The following is a 24,373-nucleotide window of genomic DNA, read 5'->3' as shown; positions in this document are numbered from 1 at the left end:
TTCCCAGGTCTATCTCCAAAATGTTGCACATCACTGTGCTATCACTGTGAATGTCTATGCTTGCAGACTAACATTTCTGCAGTCCTGGAGGAATCTCTTTTCTTCCCAGCTCTGACTTAATGTTCATTTCACCATACACCTCAGCTTTCAACTGTATGCAAGAAGTAGGTAACGACATTTGTCTTCTGTGACCAAAAAAAGAGAAAGAGAACGTCAAATCAATCCCACGGTCATACAAGATAAGGTAATAGGTACGGGATATTGAGTTACACCTGGGTCCATGCAAGACTAAAAGGCATATATAGGGGTTTGCTGGTAGTCTCTTCCTGAGACATAAACTTTAGAGAGTTAAGGATTTTAGAAGGGTTAAGATTTTAGTTAGAGATAAGCTTTGCTGAAAATAACTAAAGTAGATAGGTAGGCTTTGCTGAAATTAAAAGTTAGTAATTAACTAAGAGAAACTGGGTTTGGGATCACTCTTCCGTACTAGAATTACTTGTCAACTTTATGTTTGGTTAGCTGTGTTTATAATGAAGAATATAGAAACTGATAAATAGCTTTTAGGAACATAAGACAATTGTAGGCCTCCTCTGCCCAGAAACCCATTGAACGGTCACAAGGACAGGAAATAGGAGTCCTACCAAGGACTTAATTTATCACATTTGCATTGAAAATGTAGAAAGGTGAGAACGAGGAAGACTTCTTTACTTCCTCATTTTGGGAACCCCTCCCCAGGAAAAGGACCACCGACCCATTTCAAAGAACAAACTACGCATGCTTAATAGCTTTTTAGCTAATTACCATATGAAATGGGATGTACCAGGGTTATGAATATGCATTTGTCTTTTGGGTATTCAATACTTTTGTAAATAAAAGGACTCTGTGATCACCTGTAAATTGCGGTGTGTATTTGGGAGCTATCCCCGCACATGCCCAGCATCATAATAAACACACACTTTCTAACTTTAAACTATTAGAAAGCTTTTGTCCGTCACAGTTGGGTATCAATACTAGGTCAATACCCATATTTTCTTTAATAAGTCATTCCAGTCAAAAGACTGTTCCACCCAATTTAAGTTCGTGTAAAGCACCAGTGTTCCTCATTTTTCAGATTATGTGAAATGCCCAGTTTAAGACAGCTTAAGACAGTGCTGGCTGGCTATGAGAAATTATTCGGTTCAGTTCAGGCAAGGCTCTCACTGCTGTAACACATCTCCTCCTCAATTCCTCAATGAGGGCTGGCAACGTGAAGAGTGTGAAGCCATCAACACATGTCAACCCCTGAAGACTAGAAGACCGCAAAACACGTATCCATGCCGATTCAGCGTCCATCAGATCCATGCTTTTCTTCTCACCAGAATCAATGCCTCAGACCCAGCTCCAGTACTTCCAACACCTGTGACAGATGAAGGAGTCTCCTCAGATAATTTAGTGGATGCAGGGAACGACAATGTCCATCACTGGAGCTTTGCACTGTTGTGAGTGAAAGGGTGTCTGGCCCAGCATGCAAGGGCAACAAAGCCCTCCAGAATCTCCAGATCTCAACTGCTTCATTTGAAGAGCCAAGCTGCACTTCCCATTTCCAATTATAAAAGCAGGACGATCCAGGTGTGAAGCCAACTCAAGTGGCATCCTTGAGGCAACCACACTTCCTGCAGAGGAAGAATAGTGAGGTTAGCAACAAGCCACAAAACCTCAGTGGTGTCATGGGCTGTCCAGCAGTGGTTTGTGCCACACGGTGCTCTCTGGCGGGAGGAAGGATTGGATGCCACCCTTAGTGCCACGGCCTAGTTGACGTCATGGTGTCCAGTTGGAGGTTGGATTTGATGATCTGAGAGGTCTTTTCCAACCTGATTGATTCCGCGATTCTGAACTCGAGAGACAACGGCAAAACCTGACCGGCTCAGCCGCTCCTCGCCGCCCCGGAGGCCGCCGCCATTTCCGATCGTTTTGCCGCCAAAACGCGTCGCCGTGCGGGCGGGGGAGGGCCCCGTCACGTGGCCGCGCGGGGGCGCGTCCCGGCGCGCGTGGCGTCTCGTCACGTGAGGCGCGGAGGCCCCGCCCCCTGCCCGGCCCCAGTCCTTTGCGCCGCGGGGGGACGGCGGGCGGTGCGCGCGCGCGCGCGCCGCGCGCTCCCGCGCGTCTCCATCTCCTCCGCACGTGACCCCCCGTCCCTGGAACGTGGCATTGTGTAATCACGTGACCCGCGAGCGGAGCGGGGGGAGGCAGGGAGGGAGGAAAGGGGGGCGGGGGGGCTGCGTACGCGACGGAGCGGGGTGCGAAGATGGCGGACGAGGAGGCCGAGCGGGAGAGCGGCGGCCCGGGCGGAGACCTCCTGGAGCTGCGGCGCCTGCGGGAGAGGCTGCTGGAGCTGGAGACGGGGCTGCGGGAGAGCCGCGAGCCGGCCGTGCAGGCGGCCACCGAGTACTGCAAGCTGCTCTGCCAGGTCAGGCCGCCTCTTCCCTTTTCCCTTCCCTTCCTCCGTGCCCTGCCTCCGCCCGCTCCCTCCCCTCCCCCGCGGGGTGTGTGTGTGTGTGTGTTTGTGTGTCTGAGAGCTTGGCCGGGCCGGAGCCCGGGGGCCGGGCGGGACCAGCGCCGCCCCCGCCGCGGGGAACCCGCAGCCGGCGGCCCGGTGCAGCGGCCGGCCCGGGAGGGGGGAGCGGGGACGCCGTGCTCGGGACCGGGCTGGGCCATCGACGCCGCCGCTCGCCGTGGGCTGAGGCGGAGTGGCCCCCGCCGCCGCTCCGGCCCGGCCCGTAATCCCCATCCCCCGCTTCGCCTCCCCCCGCCCCGGTTCTCGCGGTCTCCAGGCCCCTTTGTTGTGCTCTGCGGCTCGGCTTATCGAAGGGCCCTTTGTTCCTGGCGGTGGCGGACCGGGGGCCCCCCCGTCCCTCCGACACCCCTCCTCCCCTGGGGGCGAAGGGAGGGAGGCAGCGGTCCGGGAGGTGGGGGCTCCGCCGCTCCTCCGAGGGGCCGGGCAAGAGCTGGAAGTCCGTCCCGGATCCCTAGGCGCGGGGCTCCTTCTCTGTGTCCCTTTCCTCCCCCCGCTCCCTTTCCTACCCTACTCTGGAGGGATAGTGGAGTTTCTGCCATCCTAGGAAGGTGAAGGTGGTGGTGGACTACGCAAAGTCGCCGGTGGTGGTGGTGGCAGGTCTGTAGTGCTGCTCCCCGTTTTCTCGCTCTGTCAAGGGAGTGCAATCCCACCTCCGGAGAGGGCTCCCGAGCCGGCACTGTTTGAAGCACCATTGTGTGTAATTATTCTGCCGTCGGGAAAAGGCCCGCTTCCCGGAGCTTGGGCTGGTCCTAAGGCAGGGTTTGTTTGCAGGTGTTTCTTCTGAGCTGGTGACCCTGCTGAGTATTCGTTCCTCAACAAACTTTGTGGTACTAGCTCCCACAGACTGCTAAAAAACCAGACCATTTTATTCATGTCTGTGTCTATATATGGCCTTGATTTCTCCTATGTATCCTTTCTTTGACAGCATTAGGTGCATCCCAATGCATAAAACAAGTTCTCAAATATTTTAGACCGCAGAAACCACTACTACTGTAGCTTTACTTTGTTTAATAGTCTGGCCGATGCAAGTGTTAAGTGTTTGTTTACACATTACTGTCACCCATTCATGGACGGTCAGGCAAATTGTTAAAGGTGGAATGGATAAGGGTGAATTCACATGGTTACTTCGAAATGTGTTTTATTTATGGTTTTGTATCTGGTTTCTTAAAGAGCTGATTCTTGGGGGCCACTGTAGCATGCTACTTTTGTATCTGTCGCTTCTGGATTAAACTGGGCTCTACTTCTAACCAGGAAGATTTGCTACTAAATATTTTAAGCATAGTTCTATTTTGCTCTATATATACAGGATTCATGTGTCAGGTTCGTTTTTCTCTGGTCAAAATTTATTGTATTGTGCCTGGTTAGGATGTCCACGTTGATGCACAGAAACATTGGTTTAAGCACAGAGAGATTGGTTTATGTTGGTTCAGACTGGTGCATTCTTGGTTTGTTTTATCTTTGTGCCTACTTTCTTAACTTTATACATTGAGAGGTGGAAATCTGCCTTTCCTGGCTCTGGCTCAACTCGTGAATGAGCTGTTCATTGAACCGAAAGCATGTTGGATAGGTGGGAATGAAGACACCATCCTTGACATGTACAGAGTAGATTACTGATGTCTAAAGCAGATTTGTCACTGAAATTGTGGTTACATGTTCTTAGCGAGTGGCTTCAAGAGTTGATTGATTGATTTAAAGTTTAACAAGTATGAATATTCTTATTACTGTAATGACTGTTAAAAAACACTGTTGTAAAGCCCAAGTTTACTAGGTTTCTTAAGCATTAACCTTTTGAAAACAAGTCTCACTGAACAAATCAGTTGTGTAAAAACTGACTTAGAAATCATGCTGTTTTGAAATTAGTTACTGTTCTTTCCATACCAAGATTTATAGTACGGCCATACCAGTTTTTGCAGGCTGAAGGCTGGTGTAACACTGAGGGTTGAGACAGGCCATTCCATGTTGAAAGATCCTGCCTTTCAAATTTTCTACAGAGGTCTAAACAGATGCTTAACGTATTAAAAGATATTGTAAGGCAAATATTTTTTTACTGATTCAGCAGGCATTTTTTAAAAAAATCTGTTCACCTGTGCTTGTGGTGCCAGAATACTTATCCAGCCTCTTCTGCAGTTTTTAATCCTTTATTTGGGCTAACACAAAATAGTATTCATGATTCAGAAAGTAGGTTTAGCTACTTAGGTTGCACTGCATGACACAGGTTGTAGAAAAGCCATCTCAGAAATCTCATTCAAATAACAGCTTAAAGGTATCTGCCATGCTTTCTAGAATAATAGTCTTTGAAAACATATGCATTAAAGAAGGATTTGGTCAAATATGTGAAACTAAGAGTTCTTATTTATTATATATGTAAATGATATATTAGGTCTTGAAGCTCAGTAATGAAGAAGTATTTTAGTATTTCTCTCAGTGTAATTTCACCTGCTTCCTGCTGCTTTTTTTTTTTCTTTATGCTTAGTTTCTAGGCATGTAATAACCTAGATCTTGAATGGTCTGGTGTCCTTGTTTTGTTTTGCCATGTAGTCACTCCGGAGCCCAGCAACCACCTAGTTTGTTGTCATAAATTAACTTTATTTTTTTTTTTTTGAATGAAGTGGGTAACAGTGTTCAAGAAATAAGCTTATTTTCAAATGGATGGAAGCTAAAGAATGTGCCGTAAAGCATGGAAAGGTTCAAAGGCAAATGAAGGATTTAAGTATTCTGTGCTTATTAAATGAAGTAGGAGTTCTACAGCCAAATCCTTTATCTGGCTTTGAAATACCTCGGTTTGAAATATTTTATTGTTTATAACCCAACAATGCAGAACAACTGTTAAAAACACAGAAAAACAAGACCCTTGTACCTTGAGAGAGAATGTTATAGAACTGCTTTCTTCTCTTGTAAAAATAAGGTTTACTTTGATGTATTTTATATGCAGTATATATATTATAATATATATGTTATATATATTTATCATTATATATAATTAGCTATGAATATGTTGGTGTGTTGCTGCTAATTGCTCTGTGAAATGGTGCAATTATTCTTAAATTTTAAGGGGATTATAGACTGGACCTTAATCCTGTACCAGATCTGTGTGATTGTGGTTCTGTTCTCTACTGTCAGCATGCAATAGAGAGCATTATTTTTATTGTTATCAAGTGGAATTCACATCCATATGGACATATGTGAAATGATTTTTTAATTGTGATTTGTGCTCTTATGTTGCAGTTTGATAATGTGCAAATCCTTGACAAACAATTATGTTTTCACAAACTATATGAGTGCAGACTGTGGCAGACAAAACAAGTGTCTTCAGCTGTAGCAACTAAAAATTGCAAATGTAAATTTTGCAAGAATTCTGAGTGGTCCAAAGCAGATTGCTTTTCTTGTTACCCTGTGGTGCCTGATTAGATTATTTTCAGACTTGGCTCTTAAAGGTGACCAGTTGTTTATATTCAGATGGAGAAAACCAAAATACATGTTTGGGTGTTTGTGCTAGAGAGCTAGGTGAATGTGCTGCTGGTGGGTGTACCAGAGCTCCTCACTATGGGCTGTGTTCCCTTCCAATTGTCATTATGCAGTGTACTTTTTTTTTTTTTTTTTTTTTTTTAAATAGATTTTAAAAAAATGCAGGCTGGTAATACAGATTTCAGGCTGGTAACAAATTTTCTGTTGTCACTAGGTTGTGGAATCTTTGTGTTGCTTCTACCTCCTTTGACTTTTTCTATAGCTGATGTGTTTTGAGTCTTCCCTCCTTTGTTATTTTAACAGTTCATCTGTTTCCTGAATCTCCTTCTAAGGGTTGTTTTTTTCACTTCTACTGTACTTTGTGGTACAAATTCTCCAAAACTGTAAGGTGGTTAGGTTTGTTGTACTAATATACAAGTTGTCAGCATAAAATGGCCTATATTATAAGCATAAGATACTATTTGGATAGTTGTGCAGCCTTTCCTCAATAACTTTGTAATCACTTTTGGTTCATTTCTTGGTTGTCTTTTCATGTCTGCCTATTATGAGAAAGATCATGTGTTAAAATGTGTTATAAATGTGCTTAGTTGTTAGTAGACACATTAATATCCTTCTAGTGTTGGCAGTTTACTCGGTAGTAACCTAGAATCTTAACACTAGTAGCAGAAAAGGTGTAATGATGATAGAAAAGGGGGGGGGGGAGGGTAATGAAAATTTTTGGGCATTTCGAAAGACACCTCAAAACTCCTTTTAAAGAAAAATTGTTTTTAACCATGCTGTGGCTGCATAGTTTGTTCCTACTGTTTTAAGCTGTTTTTTTACTGTGTGTTGAGGTTCTAGTGAGGTATTAGGGCCTTAAGGTCCTACTCTATTTTTGGGGGGTGTGTGTGCTGTCATGCTAGAGCAGATATTGGTAATATTCAGGGATATATAATCCAAGATGTCCCTCCTAAACCTGCTTTTTAGGTCTCTAAATAAAAACCTTTTTTCTATCATTATTACATATTTGGAATCACTGTACAGTACAAATTTTCACTAATTATTTGTTTCTGTTGCAGGTTAGTCCTACATTTTCTCTTATAAGTTGTCCTATTAATCTTACTATAGTTGGCATTCAGTTTTTATACCTCACAGACCTGACAACCTTTTGGTGCTGTCACCTTCTCCAGCTGTTGTCTTCCTCACTTTTAGTCTCTGTATTCTCAACTTCCTCTTCAGATCTGAGTTGACAGGAATAATCCAGTCCTATCCATAACATTCGAAATAAAGCCTTTCTTAAACCTTTTACTTATATATTTTGGATTCATCCAAACCCAGAGTCTGTCTTAATCTAATGACAAGGAAGTGTTTCAGTAGGCTGCTTTATTTTTTCCTGCTGGAGCTAGAGTATGATCCCTTGCCAACAGTAATTCTGAGTATAAAGAACTCAACAGCCTTTGAAGGATGTTTTTTGTTATTTCATTGAACACTTGCAGTTGTGATGTGACCATAAGATTAGCATTCACTGATGGTAAGAAACATCACCAGCAAAAGGTCAGTTGCCTTTTTAATATAAATATGAAGACATTTCCTCTTTTTCTTAATATGACACCTGATTTCTTTCTCCAGACAACTTTCATCAAACTCTTCACTGAGTAGATAGGTAGACGTCCACCTTAGACTTTGTTTGGCTCAATAGCAAACGGTGATGTTTACATAATACAGGCACAAACTGGCGAAATGTAATTGTTAGTAAGTGGATATTTTCTGAGCTTTCAGTTCAATTACACCCTGTCTAATCAAGTCTGTGTCTCTTCTTTTGGGTATGCATAAATTTCATAGCTTCCACTTCTCTAAGTAGTGTTTTCTGTTGAGTCCAGAGAGCAATTTTTACACTGAGGTAACACTTAAAATTTTCTGTTACAATGTTTCTGTCATTACTCGTTTGCCTCTGCCATTCTGTGTTGCTTCTGGTGTAACACTTCCTATCTTTTTCTAAATACATTACTTTGAGTGCAAGATTCCCATCATAACTTCTAATACTTTTAATTTTACTTTCATACCTGTGACCTGCAGATGTTCTGCTATTCAGAGAGATGTACAGCTGCCAAAAATCGCAAGGAATCTGCTAAAATACAGTACACCACACAGATTCCCAAGTGCACGAAGAGAAACACCTGTCACCACTGTTTCAAGTCATGCAGACTTTCAGCTGCCTCAGGCATTTTTGTGCTACTTCATCACTGTGAGACCTGCCATGTCAAGCAGTCGCATTGTCTCTGACTGGGGAGGTGGAGAGACGCAAAACCCCCTGATACAGATAGATAGATAAAGCTAAACTACATGAAGTTAAGGAAATTGTCTTGCTTTCAAATAGAACAGTCTGTGTACCTATCCAGTTAAAATGTGCATAAAAAATATTTAGAAGAAAGCATCCTTGCTGTTTAGGGTAAATCTAATCAATAAGCATAAATGTTCTAATCCTTGTCCTCAATAATGGCATCAAGAACCAGCATCATACTGGATTGGAGGTGGTCTTTGTTAGAACTTCTGAGATCTGTACTATAAGGTTTATTAACAAATTTTCCTATATTGAAGTAAGCCAGGTAGACCATTATTCCAAAGCAGCATTGATTATTGGTAAGCCATAGCTGCAAATGCTTGTTTAATCTGTTCTCAAAACTGTCCATTAAAAAAGATTCAAAAAAACTTCCTGCATAATACATTTCAGTTCAGTATTCTTTGTCTTCAATAATTTCTTCTGCCCACCCTTGCAGTATAACTTAATGACTTATTGCAGCTTAAGACTATTGTGATTTATTGTATCTCATGTAGATAATGAAAAGTAGCATATTCTCTTTCTCTTGGAAGCATCTCTTCTATTTTCAGTGCTATTTTCAGTTCTTTTCTACTTTTTACTTTTGAGAACAGTTTTTGTAGTTCCTGATATTAAATTTTTCCTATTTCTCCCTTTCCTTTTTGCTTTGTTGCTATATCCTTGGAGAGTATGGGATTTTTGAAGTTCTTAGTTGCAGGGCAACTTAGTAGCAATCTAATAAGAATTTGGTAAGAAGGTGATAGTCTATGTAAAACTTAGGATTTAAGTTCAAGTATTTCTCCTTCCAAGTACAAATATTCAAGGGAAGAGTGATAGTTCCCTGAAGAGTAACAAATTAAGATAGTTAAGACGGCAAAACACAGATGGAGGGATAAAAAATAGTAAAACTTCAGCATGTTGACAAAAGCTCATCTTTCCATGTAAGTTCAGCACATAGATACTTAGTTTCATAGTTACCCTGATTCACATGATTTGCTGAGTTAAGTTACTTGATGCTTTTACTGAAGTCACTGAGAAAACCCCTTCTATCAGCAAACCGTCATTTCTCTAAGAAATGCTCCTAGTGAAAGGTTAATACTCACAGGCTATGATGTGTGGATACAGTTCTGCATAACGTCTTTGATTCTTGTTGCCCATTCAAAGACTGAGAGATGTTCTGCTTTACGTAGTCCTTCATCCCTTTGAAGAAACCTCTGAAGACCTCCCTGCAGATTCGTTTACTTGTAGTGATTGGCTGTAAGCAGCAGCTGCACATCCACGCTGGCATAACTTTCTGTACTGGCACATACACTCCTGCCTTTACCTTTTCCCAGAAATACAAACTTTATTCCCAACTTTTGAACAATGTATATCAGTAAAGTCCAGGTTATGTATATCAGTAAAGTCCAGGTTGCTTTCTAAAACTGCAATTATTGAAGATTCACTGTTTAAAAAATGTGGAATATTGACTATAGAAAGCATTGCGCAGGGCTGTACAAGGAGTGTATGTATGTTAATATTAAGATCCATTAGGGCATCTCCTTCTATCACAAAAATCTATGTTGTATATCTCCCTTTCATAGTAATGATATTAGATATCTACTTAAATGTTCAGTCCATTTTCTATATATTTTAGATTTTTTAAAATTATTATTTTGATAGAGAATGAATGCTTCATAAACCATAGTTCTTGAGGGAAGGAAGTAAAACAAATAAATGCTCTTCTGGCAGACTTTGCTTCCATCATGAGTAAGAATTAGGGAATTTCATATTGCCTTTCCTGTTTACTCTGCCATTTAGATGTCATCATTTTCTTGTACTCTAGGCTTATTGGAATGTTATACATTGTTTCTGCTTAAGACTTCTTTAAGTTATGGATCAAACTACAACAGTTATGAGACCTCAGCATACTGTTTCTTCTGTGTGGTACACTACCAAAACTGACATACAAGGCAAAGAAGCTATTTTAAATTTGCATATTTAGGGAGCATATCTTCAAGAAATAGTGCTCCAGGCATTGATTTATACTTTATTGTAAATATATTTATTGTAAATTTTTTAAATTGGTGTTTTTTAAAGGCCTTCATGCATATCCTTGTGCAATTATAATACGATGTGTTTATTTGTAAAGTTTCCATGAGGGAAACTAGCATGAGATTCTTAGTCCACCAGCCTCTTAACAATGATGGTGTACAACAAATTGCAAATTTTAGTTTAAATAACAGGTAAACAGTATGGCTTTGAAACTATCTTTTGAGATAACTTTGCTCATTTCATTAGGTCTGCACTTTTGCATTGGTTAACAGCTTAATGTGTCATGGTTTAGAAAGTATGCAAGTCTGTCTTGTCTTTTTTTGTATGAAATGGTTTTTTCTGTTTTATCTTTCCAAATGTGCATTAAAGACAACTCCATGGTATTATTTCTCAGATCCTTCATCTCTAAGGATGAAGTACACTGCTTTCATTTGTGAAGAGTTAATCTAACAACACCTAGTACTTGGCAGAACAAAGACTTTCAGAAAGAACTTATATGTAACGTCAAAAAGGAAGTGTAGCTTTATAAAATTATTCTCTGAAAGTAGACCTGATCCAGAAGGAAATTGAACTAAACTTACAAAAATGTTTGCCTGTTTTTGGTGAAAATAGTTTGATCAAATGTCTTTTCCATCTTCTCCTCTGTATCTGTTGTACATTCTTCTGGTATACAATATTTCTAGCTTTATGACTTCTTTATGAAGGTAAAATAATTAAACATTCATCAGAGAAACAGGAAAATCCTGTGCTAACCAATTGAGCTCTCCCTTGACTGTTACTCATTCTGAACTAGTTACACAGTTCTTTGTTCTTACAGGAACTCATGTAATATGGACAACTACCAAAGCTCCATCTATCTTCAAACACTGACTCCTGGTGTTCATTCTCTCCTGACTGGTGGGCAGGTGCATTTGTTGCTTTGAGAGCCTTAACTCCCTGAAATAAAATTCTTTAGGATAAAGACCAGTCTCTCTTTGTAACTCTCTACTGTCTTTTGGGATGAATAGAGCAGTTTTCATTTGAGCTGGTGTAGCATTCTCTGTGTCCTATGTATCAAACCCCCCCCACTAGAATTTGGAAGCAGTCTTCTTCTGTTTTTCAGAATGATGGAAAGAATGGGTCCTGTTTGGTATTTGTGTATCTAACAGACCAAATACTGTTTTGGTGAATTGGTAAAGTACGTTCAGTGATCAGGTATCAAATCATGAATAAGGAGTTCCTCAGTCTTGTGATTCATAGAATGTGAAGGAGTTGGAATGAAACTTAAAGATCATCTAGTCCTAATCCCCCTTGCCGTGGGCAGGGACACCTGCTACTAGACCAGGTTGCTCAAGGCATTGCTCAACCTGGCTTTGAGCACTGCCATGGTTGGAGCGTCCACAGCCTTCCTGGGCAGCCTGTTCCAGTGTCTCATTATCCTCATGGCAAAGAATTTCTGCCTAATGTTTAACCTAAACTTCCCCTCTTTCAGATTGTACCCATCACTCCTTGTGCTATCACTGTGGTTCCTGGTGATGAGTCTCTCTGGATTCCCTGTAGGCCCCTTCAGATACTGGAAGGTTACTAAGAGATTTCCACGCTGAACAGCCCCAACTTTCTCAGCCTGTGTTCATAGGGAAGGTGCTCCAGTCCTCTTGTCAACTTCATGGTCCTCCTCTGAACATGCTCTAACAATTCCTTGTCCTTCTTATGTTGGGAACCCAGAATTGGGTGTAGTACTGCAGATGGGATCCTACATGAGCAGAATAAAGGGGAAGAATCACCTTCTTTGACCTGTTGGCCATGCTCCTTTTGATGCAGCCTAGGATTCCATCTGACTTTCTGGGCTGTGAGCTCACACTGCTGGCTCATGTTGTCTTTCTTCAACTATCACCTCCAAGTCTTTCTCTGCAGGGCTGCTCCCAGTCACTTCTCTGCCCAGCCTGGGATTGTTGGTATGTCTGGGATTGCCCTGACCCAGGTGTAGAACCTTTATTGAACTCCATAAGGTTTGCACAGCCCACATGTATGTCCTGTCAGCATTCCTCTGAGTGGCATCCTGTCCTTCCCGTGTGTTGACTGCGTCACACAGCTTGGTGTCGTCAGCATATTTGTTGAGGATGCACTTGGTCCCACTCTCCATGTTGCCAGTAAAGATGTTGAATCAGGACCCCTGAGGGGCACCACTGGTCTCCTTGTGGGCAATGAGTCACTGACCACAACTCTTTGCATGTGGCCATCCATCCAGTTCTTTATCCACAGTGTGATCCATCCATCAGACCCATGCCTCTCTAATTTGGAGACAAGCATGTCAATGCAGCAGAGCATCAAACACTATTTAAGTCCAGGTTGCTCTGCCCCTATCCACCAATTCTGGTCCAGTCGTAGAAACATGCTTGTTTCAGGAGCCTGTGATAATACAGTATTTTATAACACAGTGAATGCAAGGATGGGTACAAGAAGAAATTAAATGTTCAGAGTCACAAAAGACACAATCTCAATTTCTTCTTTTTTATTTTTTTTTAAATCATTGGAGGGTTGCTCTTATGAAGAAAATTGCAGGGGTAAAAATTAACTTCTGTTTATGAATCTGTGATAGTGAACACAATAAAACTTCATTATCCCCATTCTACAGACTGGGAACTTGCATAATGTTTTCATTGCAGAGCCATCTTGTGTAAAAACGGAACCCTGCTTTTGGATGCCCAGCCAGACTTGGTCACCATGTCAGTGTGATGGCTGGAACTCAAGAATTCTGCTCAGGTTTGCCAATGTATTCAGGAGAAAGTATGGCCTTGGCTCCTTTCTTTTCCCACATGTGGACACAATGGCAGTACTTTGACACTGGTAATAGGACACTGGTAGTTATTAGACACAGTGTGGTAGATGTTGCCCTGTTCTTTCACCAGAAATATCAATCAGATGGAAGACATCCTTTGGGATGCCAGTTTGACGGTGTTGAATAGGCAAGTTTAAAATGGCAATTGAGTAATCTTTGTACTGAGGATGAAGATTATCAATTAAGTTATCAGAATTAAAAGGGTATGAAGTAGCAGTGGGAGAAGTTGCATTCATCTGATAAAGATGACTAATACAAAAATATAATGCAGCTGAAGTATAGAAATATTGTAATGTCTCATTTCACTTGATGAGAGAGCAGGTTTAAGTCACCTTTGCTGCAGGAAGTGTACATATTTCCAGTTTAGATGCAGTTATTTCTGGCTGTCTTCCTATTTTTAATCTGCCCATATGCCAGTCTGATAATTAAAAGAATAGGTAAATTAGATTTCCTGGCAGTGGATGAAAGTTTACTGTAATGAAATCCCGCCACATTCATGAAATGCTTGTTTAATAGCCAACTGCTGCATGCTCTTTTTAACTAAACAGACTAAAATATGAATGTTGGGATGTCAACACTGAATTGAGACATGATTGAATATCTGAATAGAGAGAAATGTAGCCTAGAACTATAGTAAGTTCACTTATGTTAGGATGCAAGAGAGAAATTAGATACCAATGACCAGATCAGAAAGGGCCTGTTAAATGGAAAACATTGTAAGATTAAAGGCAAGCCTAAAGAATGGTAATTTCTATCATTGTATGTGACAAAGCATGAGGCTTAATGAAATTATTTACTGGTGTTTTAAATAACCTATTTGTTCTAAAATAGTTTATGGATGTTGCCAGAGGCTCTCCATTCATTTTCTAGGTTTTTCTAGGTCTTTTTCTAAAACTAGTTAGGGTTTGAATTCTGAGCAAAATAGTGCCTAAAAAATAATGGGACAAATAGCACAAAGGTAATATCGCTTTTGTTTTGCCTCTTTCAGTTTAATAATTAGCAAGCTGAGCTCATTCAGTATGTGTTCAGCCTGCCCAGATGAAAACCATGAAAATTGCTTGTACCTTTTAACTTATATTTGGGGAGAGAAACATCTCTCTGTCAACTAAGAGAAGGTTCTGTGCTTAGTAATTAACTTTCAGTTGTTTCCCCTTCCTGTGTTGTTTTTTGTTTTTTTTTTTAATTTTCTGGCCGATGGTAGATGACGTAATTACTATGAGAGTTGTAGTAGAGCCCAACAAGCTATTTTTCTATATCTGCTTCTGTATCTACTGAGGTGGTTTTTTTCGAACCTTCCTCCAACATAGAGTTTGCCTTAAAAATATAAATATATTTTCCAAAAGCATAGTTATGGCTTTTGGTTTTGTATCTGTAAATTGAGGGTAGTGGTATATCCCTGCTACTCAGTTATGTGCATGAGAGAAGAAACCTGAGGTGGTGGGTTTTTTGGGGTTTTTTTTGGTGGTTTTTTTTTTGGTTGTGATTGTGGTTGTTCCATTATCTGCCTAGTGAAGTATAAATAGGATTAATGGCATAGTTAACTTTGTATGCTTGTGTTCCAAAGAGTTGGGGTGCTAAGTTCCTAAAAATTGAATTATAACAGTAGCTTAAAAAATCCTCAAAAAGTTGATAAAGAAACATACCCCTAAGATTGTGACATGGATTCTTCCCACAATTAATCTTAACTCAACTAGAGATGTACAACCCTGAGAGTTCCAGCAAGTAATTGTAGGAAGTCATCAAAGTCATTAATGCCTTAGGTAGTGTAAATATGTGTAGAGAGAGGAGAATTCAAATACTCAGTGCACTCTTGCAGTTTCAGAATCATTGAGATCTGTTTAGTAATTGCATATTAAGGTAACTAGAGCTGCAATGAGTTTTATTAAAAAAAAAAAAAAAAATAATCCATAAAAGAGACCTAAGTAGATGTGGTTATTTAAAGAGAATCTCTTTAGTCAAGAGTTTTAAAGTACCTAATGGTAGCTCTTACTAACTTTCTATCTTTGTTCAACTTTCATATTTTCTAATTTTTGTGGATTGGTACTCAACTTATTTTGCATAATAAACCACATAATAGGTACATAAGTTATAAGCTACTGAATATATGTACGAATGTGTAGTGGTTGCACAGACTGAGAAAATGAATCATTCATTGCAGGGTAGTTGGTTATGTTTACTGGATTTCAAAAGTGTTTGAATTCTTTCTAACAAAAATACTTGAAGGTATTTGATCTCATGTTTTCTTTGTTTAGATAACACCAAAAAAGTCAGATCTTATTAAGTGATGGGTATCTATATCACAGAGTGCATACCTATGTTATCTGGGTTCTGAAGGTACCAGTAACAAAAACCAGTGCTACCCTTGTAGGTGGTACTTCAAATACATGGGCGAGCAGAACTTGGATGGGCTCTTTTTGGCCCATGGAAGGAGAAACAGTGTTATACAAACAAGAGTATGAAAACATACCTGCTCATACTGTCTAACAAAATTTGCTTTTAGTGTTCTGAAATTCTCTCGTCAGTAGATGAATGAGACAGTGCTTGAAAGAACAGTTTTAGAAGATACATGTGCACCAAGAGTGAGATCCAATTAATACTCTGAATCAGACACAGGGTTTGCTTTGAAAGTGATCAGATCATCCCTGTGACCACACTTCTTTTTACATTGTGGAAGAGCTTTATAGTGTGGAAATTTTAATGTCTTTTGGATGAAACTAAACCAGGAGCTCTGCTCCAGAAGCAGTTGCAGACAGTCTGCTTCAGCTGCTAATGGGTATCCAGTTAATGGAACCAGCTGAATGCCTGTCTGAAGTGCGACCACTTGAGATGGATTCACTGGAGACTTGGATTCTCAGAACCCTCTTTTCTGCTGTATTATCCACTTCTTGTGCATTGCACTGGAATGGTGTAGTCATTGTGAACTTTTTGTGGACCAGAACCTAATTAGCAAACTCAGATTCTGGTTTTGAACTTCATCTCTAAATGAGTCTGTCTTGACTTGCTGATTTCAGTACTTGCTAATATTGACGTGACTTTCCCTTGCTTTCAGCTGCAGGGTAGAGAAGCCATTGATGTTAGGATGGCTGTGCAAGCAGCTGGAGTTTACTATTTGAAAGGATAGGAAAAAAACAGCAAAGATTGGAACTGCAGCCTGTAAGTGGAGGAGTTGTAATGGGAAAAAAATTGGATAGCTCTGCACCATGCCTGCAGAAACTGAGAGTGAAAACGATTGCTTAAATACAATCTTGTAGTAAGTGATGGAATTAAGAGTCTGGCTTTGGTCCTCTCTTCTGGGCACAAATCAATATTTCCATTAGAATTAAAGCGTCATCATCTGATTCTTCAGCCAAAGGAGTCTTCGCTTTCTAGAGCTATACTTTGCTTTACAACTTTAATGTGAAACAATTCAGAAAACATATTCAAATTAAAATAGCATATCAACAACTTAAAATCTTGGTAGGTTTTAAAAATGAAAATTGAGTACAAATTAAGATTGTTCTTTGATCATAACCATAATTTAAATAGTACTTGTCCTGTAGAAAATGCAGTTGCATTAGGTTGTCATGCACAGTTTTGCATATGCAGTCTGATGCTGTGTACTTGCTGGAGTTTTGCTGTTTGGTGCTGGATTGTTTTGTATTATAATAGCAAACACGTAAGAATTAGTGTTCTTGCAGCACTTGTGTAGCTATAAAATCGAGGTAACAGTGCTAAGCCTTGTTAAACAAATACTGCATTAGTTAAGTAGTGCCAGTTTTAATTTGTATCATTAAACTGTTTTGGGAATTATTTAGAAGTAGAATGCAGTGTGGTTTTAATGTAAAATGACCTCTCTGTGTACAGTTCTAAATAAATAAAAACTGTTTTTGTTGATTTTATAATGACAAATCTGTGATAGCAGCAGTATTTCAGCTGTTTGGTCTGATACTTGTGGACAGGTTTGAAATATCTGTGTTTTTTTATGTAAGCTTTGTTCTAACTTAAAAATCTGTAAAATTGCCTGTAGGGCATCGTAACTGGAAAACAAAATGGAAACAGGTAATTTATGTTTCGGCTTTTCTATTGGAGACAAAGGTGAAAGGAAAATAAAGAGTGATTGTGATCATGGTGGTGTGGAGAATGTCTTGATCAGAAGATTGTCATACCACAGCGAAAGCAATGGATATTCATATTTTTTTTTCTTCCCTCCTTTTCCCCTGTACTTTTTTAAATGGGCAAGAGATGATGTTTATACTGTGTAACCATTTAGTTTACTCTTAAATGCTTTAAAAGTCTTCTGTTAAAGTATTTCTTTTTAATGACTAATGGTAAAGTCTCATGGGCATCAGATTGCCCATGAGACTTTACCATTAGTCATTAGAAACAAATACTGTTTCTGAGGTAGAATTAGATTAAATTAGACATAGAAGTAAGGTTTATTTTGACATGCATAATTAGTTCAAGAAGTGTTCAAGTTTTTGCTTGAATACTCTGTTCATTTGTCATCTTAGTTGAGTAGTTTATCCTTGTACGAAGTGAATGTAAATGCTGGTTGGATCCTTAGCTGCCTCCACTTTCCTCAAGTAAGGTGGGGACCTTTCATGGGAACCTTAACCTCGCAGTTTAAAAAAAAAAAAGTTGCAGCAGTTGGCTTTTTGTGTGATGAAGGGCTTGTTCTCCATCTTCTGGTAAAACACTGAACAACAAGGAGGAGAGAAAGGCAAGGAGAGAAATCACGAAAGTAAAAGTTTTCATCTCTAGAAGCTTTAGATCATCAAGGCTGAGAATAATTGTAGTTTAACACTGTAAAGAATTTTTTTAGTGTCGGTTTAGGATGTAACTTTGCTGTGGGACTTCACAAAGACATAATCTGGCACTAATGTATTAGTATGAAATCTTCTTGACTCCAGATATGTCTAAATTTGGATTTCTAATTTAGTTTTAACTAAATAAAGCTATTCTGAACCAGTCTGTTCATTTTCCTTGCAGGAGAGAGGCATCACAGGAAATATTGCTATGTTCACTTAAGTATTGATGGTCTGGAAATGCTTCTTGAAGCAACTCCTTTTTAGAAGCTGTGAGGACGATTGCCCAGTGCACGGATTTGTGCTCATGGGTCATGCCTGCTATCATCCTAGTCATCTTCTAACTGAGCTCTTTTACATTGAATTCTTGGCATGGGGATGATTTTACTGTTGCAAACCAGGACTGGTGCTCTTCATGGAAGGGGGAGATCTGTTCACTTACTTACAGGTTTATTTCTATTTTACTGGTTCAGTTCTGTGACTTTTCATGTGATTCAGTAATGATACTAGCAGAGGGCTGTAATTGCACAAAAGACTCAAGGCCAGAAGCCCGGTTTAGTTTGTAAACTATCATAAATTGACCTTAAAAGTAGGCTGTTATCAGCTTTCTAGGAATTTGAACTATGCTGTCTTCATCACATGCTTAGTTCTTTAATGGATGTAGTTGCCAATGAGATTATGCTTCCGGCTCACAGTTTTACTCTGAAAAATACAGCTTTCAAAAATGCAGTTGTCTTGAATGAGATGGATGTTTAGCCTCAGCCCAAAAATCAGGTTTGTTTCCCAGAAAACAACCCAAACAACCCGAAACTTTTTATTTTGCTGTTGTTAAGTCTGAAGATCATATCAACATCATGACTACACCTAGCTACATGATCAAGAATTCACATCAAGCCAGGATGTTCCTTGTGCTTCATCTCTTAGGATTCTGGGCCTTTGTCAGGAAGTAAGCTGTCTTGCAATTTTTTTCCAGTACCCATGCTCTGTTGCCATTCAAAAGGACTTGTCACCTCTGCATGCAATTTGAGAATTTTTTTCCTGGCTATCCTAAAAAGACTAGAGAGCGTTTCATTCTGTTGTCTTTATTCCTAGAAAGCAGTGTTTTAGTGGCCATTCAGCATTTTTTTTGACTCCTTGTTTAAGGGTGTTTTATCTCTCACTATATTGTTCTGTTCTTGGTCTGAGGAATTTATGTATGTACAATAAATTTATTTATAACAGCTTTATGTTTACATTGCAGTTAGACAGAATATAATTCACAGATTTTGAAAATCTTTTTCTTCATCTATATTTCATGTTCAGCAGTGAATTTATTGGTATTAAAAAGCACCAGTATACTCTTTTTTTTAAAGAAATGTGTTCAACTTGGATATCTCAAAGTAACTGCATAAACCTATATATTCATGAACTGCTTTTAGAAATTTCTGTATCTGATGGTCTAGCTGCTCAAAGTGTAGTGAGACCTCAACATACTTGGTTACCCTAGCATCAGGATGTGTGCACACCCTTAATGTGACACCATCTGGGAGCTATTGCATGCTTCTGTGATGGAGTGCTGCATGTCTGAGATTCCTCAGTATTTCCTATATGATGTTGTTACTGGATGCAAGAGTTGTCAGTGAGCTTATCTCCTGGCAAGATGGGACTGGTGGAGACTTCTCAAGTTCGAGCAGAGAGTTGTTGTCTGTGTACGCGTTCCGGTACTGATGAAAAGTCCTTGTGGAACCATGGATACTGCAAGAACTTTATTGAATATTTCATGGTGCTCTTAGCTCCCCTGGGAAAGTTTAACCAGCAGTTTCAAATCTCATTCTGTTTTCTTTTGAGTAATAGTTAAACATAAGCCGTTACTTGTAGCTCAGGGCTACCATACCTGAAAGGTCAACAGTGTAAAGCACATGCATGGGAAATACTTTTATAGGGAGAAGCAGATAGGTTGCAGTTTTGGAAGTGAAAAATGACTTAAGTTTTTAGACCTTTGGAGTTAGTATTTAGGGGGGTGTCTTGAATCTTATTAATTGGGTTATTTTGGTAATTGAATAGTAGACAGCTCCTTTGTTGGAGAAGGAATACAGCAGAGAGAATTCTGGGCCTACTAGTGAGACTTTTAAATCCATTTCTTCAATTAGTGATTATTTGCACAGTGTGGAGATCAGTGGAAAAGGTGACAAAAATGAAGTAGAGAATCATGAAGGAGAAAACATTTTTTACTAGAGATGTAATAAATCTCACTTTTCTGAGCTTCAGTAAAATTACTTTTAAAGTGTCAAAAGCAGGAAAATGGCAGTTCAGGAATGAGTAATTGTGTAGGGTACAGAATATTGGGATACATTTCTGTTTTAATTTCAGTTTAGGTTTAAATGAGTCTTACAGCGTACTTTCAGGGAGGCTGCACTTCAGTTTTGTAATACAAGGAGAGGATTGTGCTGGTAGTACAAATCGAGGAGACATCATCTGTTCTGTTTTCTTCACTGGTCAGCTTGGCTGCGCTGTCAATGTTCTTCACAATCAGCAGCAGTCAGCATAGGAAGACTTTCAATAGACATTCTCAGTATTTTCATAGCCTTACTGCTTCAGAGTCTTGCTTTGCCTACTTCTCATGGCTCAGCATTGCATGTTTTAGTAACTTGCACATTGACAAGCAGGAGTGAGACTATTACTGTGCATTACATTCTTAAAATACAGCTGTCTATATTTGAAAGGTAGTTCTTCCTCATCTGTCGTATTCCACAAGAAATTTGAGGAAGCAGGAGTTGACATAATTGCAAGCAGATAGTAGTGTGCAGCTTTTAAAGGTCAGTATTAGAATTACCATTCTCTTTTTGTGCTGTTCTTTGGCTGACCACAAGCAATATATTTCATGACCTGAGGGAAGTACATACAGCCTTGCTTTTCCTCAGTTTGCGTGGAAAAAGAAAGCATCTTTGAGATGATTGGTATGTACTTGAGCAGTACGTATGTGGTAGAAACAGTATGTGGTACTATAAAATACTTCCTTTCACTTTTGTTGTATGCATTTAAAAGACAATGTCTGGCACTAGATCTGATTTTGTAACACGATCTAATGTAGAAGACAACTGTTCACGAAGAATATCAATTTAAATCATATATCACTCCCATGTCTTATTGTCAGTTAGTAGTATTGCCATGGTAAGGTGATTTAGTCCTTCAAAAAAAGTAAGTCCTTGTATTTCAGGTTATGGACTGACCCTTGGCTTAATTCATTGTGATGTGTGTATCTCTGTCATTACAAGCTAAATTAAGGGAATTGTCTGCTTTGCAGAGTGTCTGAAAAAGGATGTACTTTTTGGAAAAGTAAAACTAAAGATATTGGCAGTTGATATTTTTGAGCTACCTTTGACAAGAATAATTGTGTGAGATTTTTTTCCTTATTAGTCTAGTAAACTTGCAGGCTTAAACGGCAAACTTCAGATATTCAAATACTAAAATAAATCATGGTTATATCTCATCCCCTGCTTTTTAATTTCTCTAGGTTATAATCTTGTAGGGAGGAAGAAGATACCACAAGTCATTTTCATGTATTGTCTTGCTGTAAGTCAGGGACTGGGAGATTAAAAATCACTCTTAGTGGAGGTCAGGTTCATGACAACCTGAGGAACCTGTTTGTACAAAATTCATCGAATCATAGAATGGTTTGGGTTGGAAGGGATCTTAAAGATCATGTAGTTCCAGGCCATGGACAGGAATTCCATTCACTAGATCAGGTTGCACAGGACCCATTGAGCCTGGGCTTGAGCAGTGCCTGGGATGAGACATCCAGTGTCACCACCTTCTGAGTAAAGAATTTCTTTCTAAGATGTAATCTAAGCTTGTCTGCTTTCAGTTAAAATAATTGCCTCTTGTCCTGTTACTGTCTGCTCATATAAAATTTCTCTCCCTGTCCTTTTTATGAGTCCCCTTAAGATACTGGAAGGCCACAGTGAGGTCTCTCCAAAGTCTTCTGTATGATGATCGACCTCAGCTCTCTCAGCCTTTATTCATAGGAGTGCTGCTCGATTCCTCTGATTGTCTGTCATCTATGTGGCCTCCTCTGGACCTGCTCAACCAGGTCCATGTCTGTCTTGTGCTGAGGACCACAGAGCTGGATGCAGCACTCCAGGTTGGGTCTCAAGAAGACAGAGTAGAGTGGGAAAATCCCCTCCCTTGACCAGCTGGCTGCCCCTCTTTTGATGCAGCCCAGGATGCAGATGGCTCTCTGGGCTGTGAGCACACCTTATTGGGTTATGTTCAGCTTTTTATCCATGAGAACAACCAAGTCCTTTTCCTAAGGGTGGCTCTCAATGAGTTTTCCCTGTTCATCCTCACATCTGCGGTTACCTTGACCCAGATGCAGCACTTGCACTTGTTGAATGTGAGAGAATGGATTGTAAAAGAATAGAGATTGTCTGCAGCACTATCTTGCCCCTGATAAGTTGCAGCTGTATAAGACAGGTGAACAGCAGTGAAAGAAAAAGAAGCATAGAATGTTGATGTGTCAATCACAAAAGAATAAAACGGCACACAGGTGTTGTGCATGTGAGATGAGCTTAAAAGGTTGTCCTGGGGAATAAAAAAGTGCTGATGCTTGAAACCATTCATGGTGTTAGTTGTGTGCCCTCCATCAGTTGAACTTCATGGTGTTCTTGTAGACCCAGTTCTCAAGCTTGTCTAAGTCCTTCTGGCTAGTGTCCCTTTCTAGTGTTGTGTCAACTAGACCTTTCAGCTTTGTATGATCTGCAAACTTGCTGAGGATGCACTTGATCTCTGTCCGGTTCATGGATGAAGATATTGAAAAGCACTGATCCCAAGATAAAGTCCTGAGGGACCCTTACTCTTTATCAAATCATGCTATATATCTTCTTCTTTTCAGTCCCTTTAATCCTAAGCATCCAATTCTAAACCAGTCCAGAGCAGTCAGTGGAACTTGACTTGACTCAAGTGGTTATCAGGCTCATTACAATGTACAGCATCTCTCTGCATCTTCCTCTGTATGATGGTACCAAACTCAGGATCTCCAACTCATTTTCATTTCTTCATGAAATGAAAATATTGATGGATTTCTTCATCTAGTGATGTGAGTGTCTCTAGTCATTAGAACATATCTGTTGCCTTTACAGAGATGAATCTTAAGCCAAGAAAAATATTCTTAAATCATGTGCATAGTTCATATGGGAGACTTGCTTCACTGGTTTTCTTCAGTTAACCCTTCCTTGACTGTAACCCTCACTTTCCTTTGAAATTTCTGTTGGTGGTAGTAGAACTGGAGTCATTCTTCACCACCTTTGAATAAAGTTTGACCTATTTTCTTAAATCAGGTCATTGGTGGTTCCTCTGAAAGCAGCTGCTCTATTGTATCAGTTGGTTGTTGGCAGGTACTGGAGGATTGAGAGGTGTTGTGTCAAGGGGAGCTCTGCCTCTGTGGGAATGCTCCATGTGAACAGCGATGGCAGAGTGATCTCACTGAGAAGTGCTGTAGCTCCTGCACCTGCCTGTGTTCGTGGAGCTGGGTGATTGCTTTGCTACCTTTGTCACTGTGGAGTTTATTTCATGGAGGGGGTTCCTTTAGCCACTCTGTGTGCAGCACCCTAAGACTCATCTCCGTGTAATACAGTTGTGTCAATCTTGTTGTTTGGACTTTTCTCCTGTGTGGATGTGCTTGAAGAAAGTCACTGAAATAAAGGTTTTGGAGTTGTTTGAGAGGTGCAGCTTACCCGTGTGACCACTGTCTGTCACTTTCCCAGCCTCTTAGTCCTTTGGATGTAGCAGGAATGAAAATTACAGTCCTAGACATGTCCTTACATAAATTTAAGTAAGCGTACCCTTATTCAGGTGTGCTCAGAGTAAGAATATGTTCTTCAGAGCTGGAGAAACATGTAGGTGTGGACCATACACGTGTAACTCCTGTGAACAGTAAATAGTGCTGCCTTTTAATATGAAACATATTTTAGCACTGCCTTTGTTGTAGGGCTAGCTTTAGCAAAGAAGATTGTTCAATAAAGCATCCTTTGGTGGGTGGGTTGCTACAGCAACATTCTTGTAAGGGTTCTGATAAAGATTGAAAATTGTCTGAATGTTACTTGTGGCTGCACATTTTCCACAGTTTAAATCACAGGTATAGTACATATTTGTTTTTATTGTACAGGTCAAGATTATGGAGGATTCTTGACTGTGTAAGCTACTGCTAAAATAAAATGCCTATTTCAGTCTCAGAGGAACAAAACTTTTGCTGCTGTGTTCGGAGTACAGTACTTGGCTTGATTAACAAGCATGTCTGACTAGGGAGATAAATAACTTAATGAGGCCCAGGGCTGGGGATAAAATTCTTTCTTTTTATGGTTGTAAGCAGAGCACAACGCTGATTCATTAAGCAAAGCAGAATGAATTTGATTTTCCTTGTATAGTGGCAGTGCTGTATAATCTAG

General features: G+C 40.0%; 1 protein-coding gene across 1 annotated transcript in view; it reads left to right on the top strand.

The window, feature by feature from the left end:
- Positions 1 to 2,284: 2,284 nt before the first annotated feature.
- ZNF292 (zinc finger protein 292) overlaps positions 2,285 to 24,373 on the top strand; it is a 54,496-nt gene continuing 32,407 nt past the window's right edge. Inside the window, exon 1 of the mRNA XM_040057479.1 lies at positions 2,285 to 2,446. Coding sequence (XP_039913413.1) covers positions 2,285 to 2,446 — 162 coding nt within the window. The remainder of the gene's footprint in view (positions 2,447 to 24,373) is intronic.

Source organism: Hirundo rustica, chromosome 3 (assembly GCF_015227805.2).
Source record: "Hirundo rustica isolate bHirRus1 chromosome 3, bHirRus1.pri.v3, whole genome shotgun sequence".
Taxonomy (NCBI): domain Eukaryota; kingdom Metazoa; phylum Chordata; class Aves; order Passeriformes; family Hirundinidae; genus Hirundo; species Hirundo rustica.
This window is presented reverse-complemented; position numbering and strand designations above follow the sequence as displayed.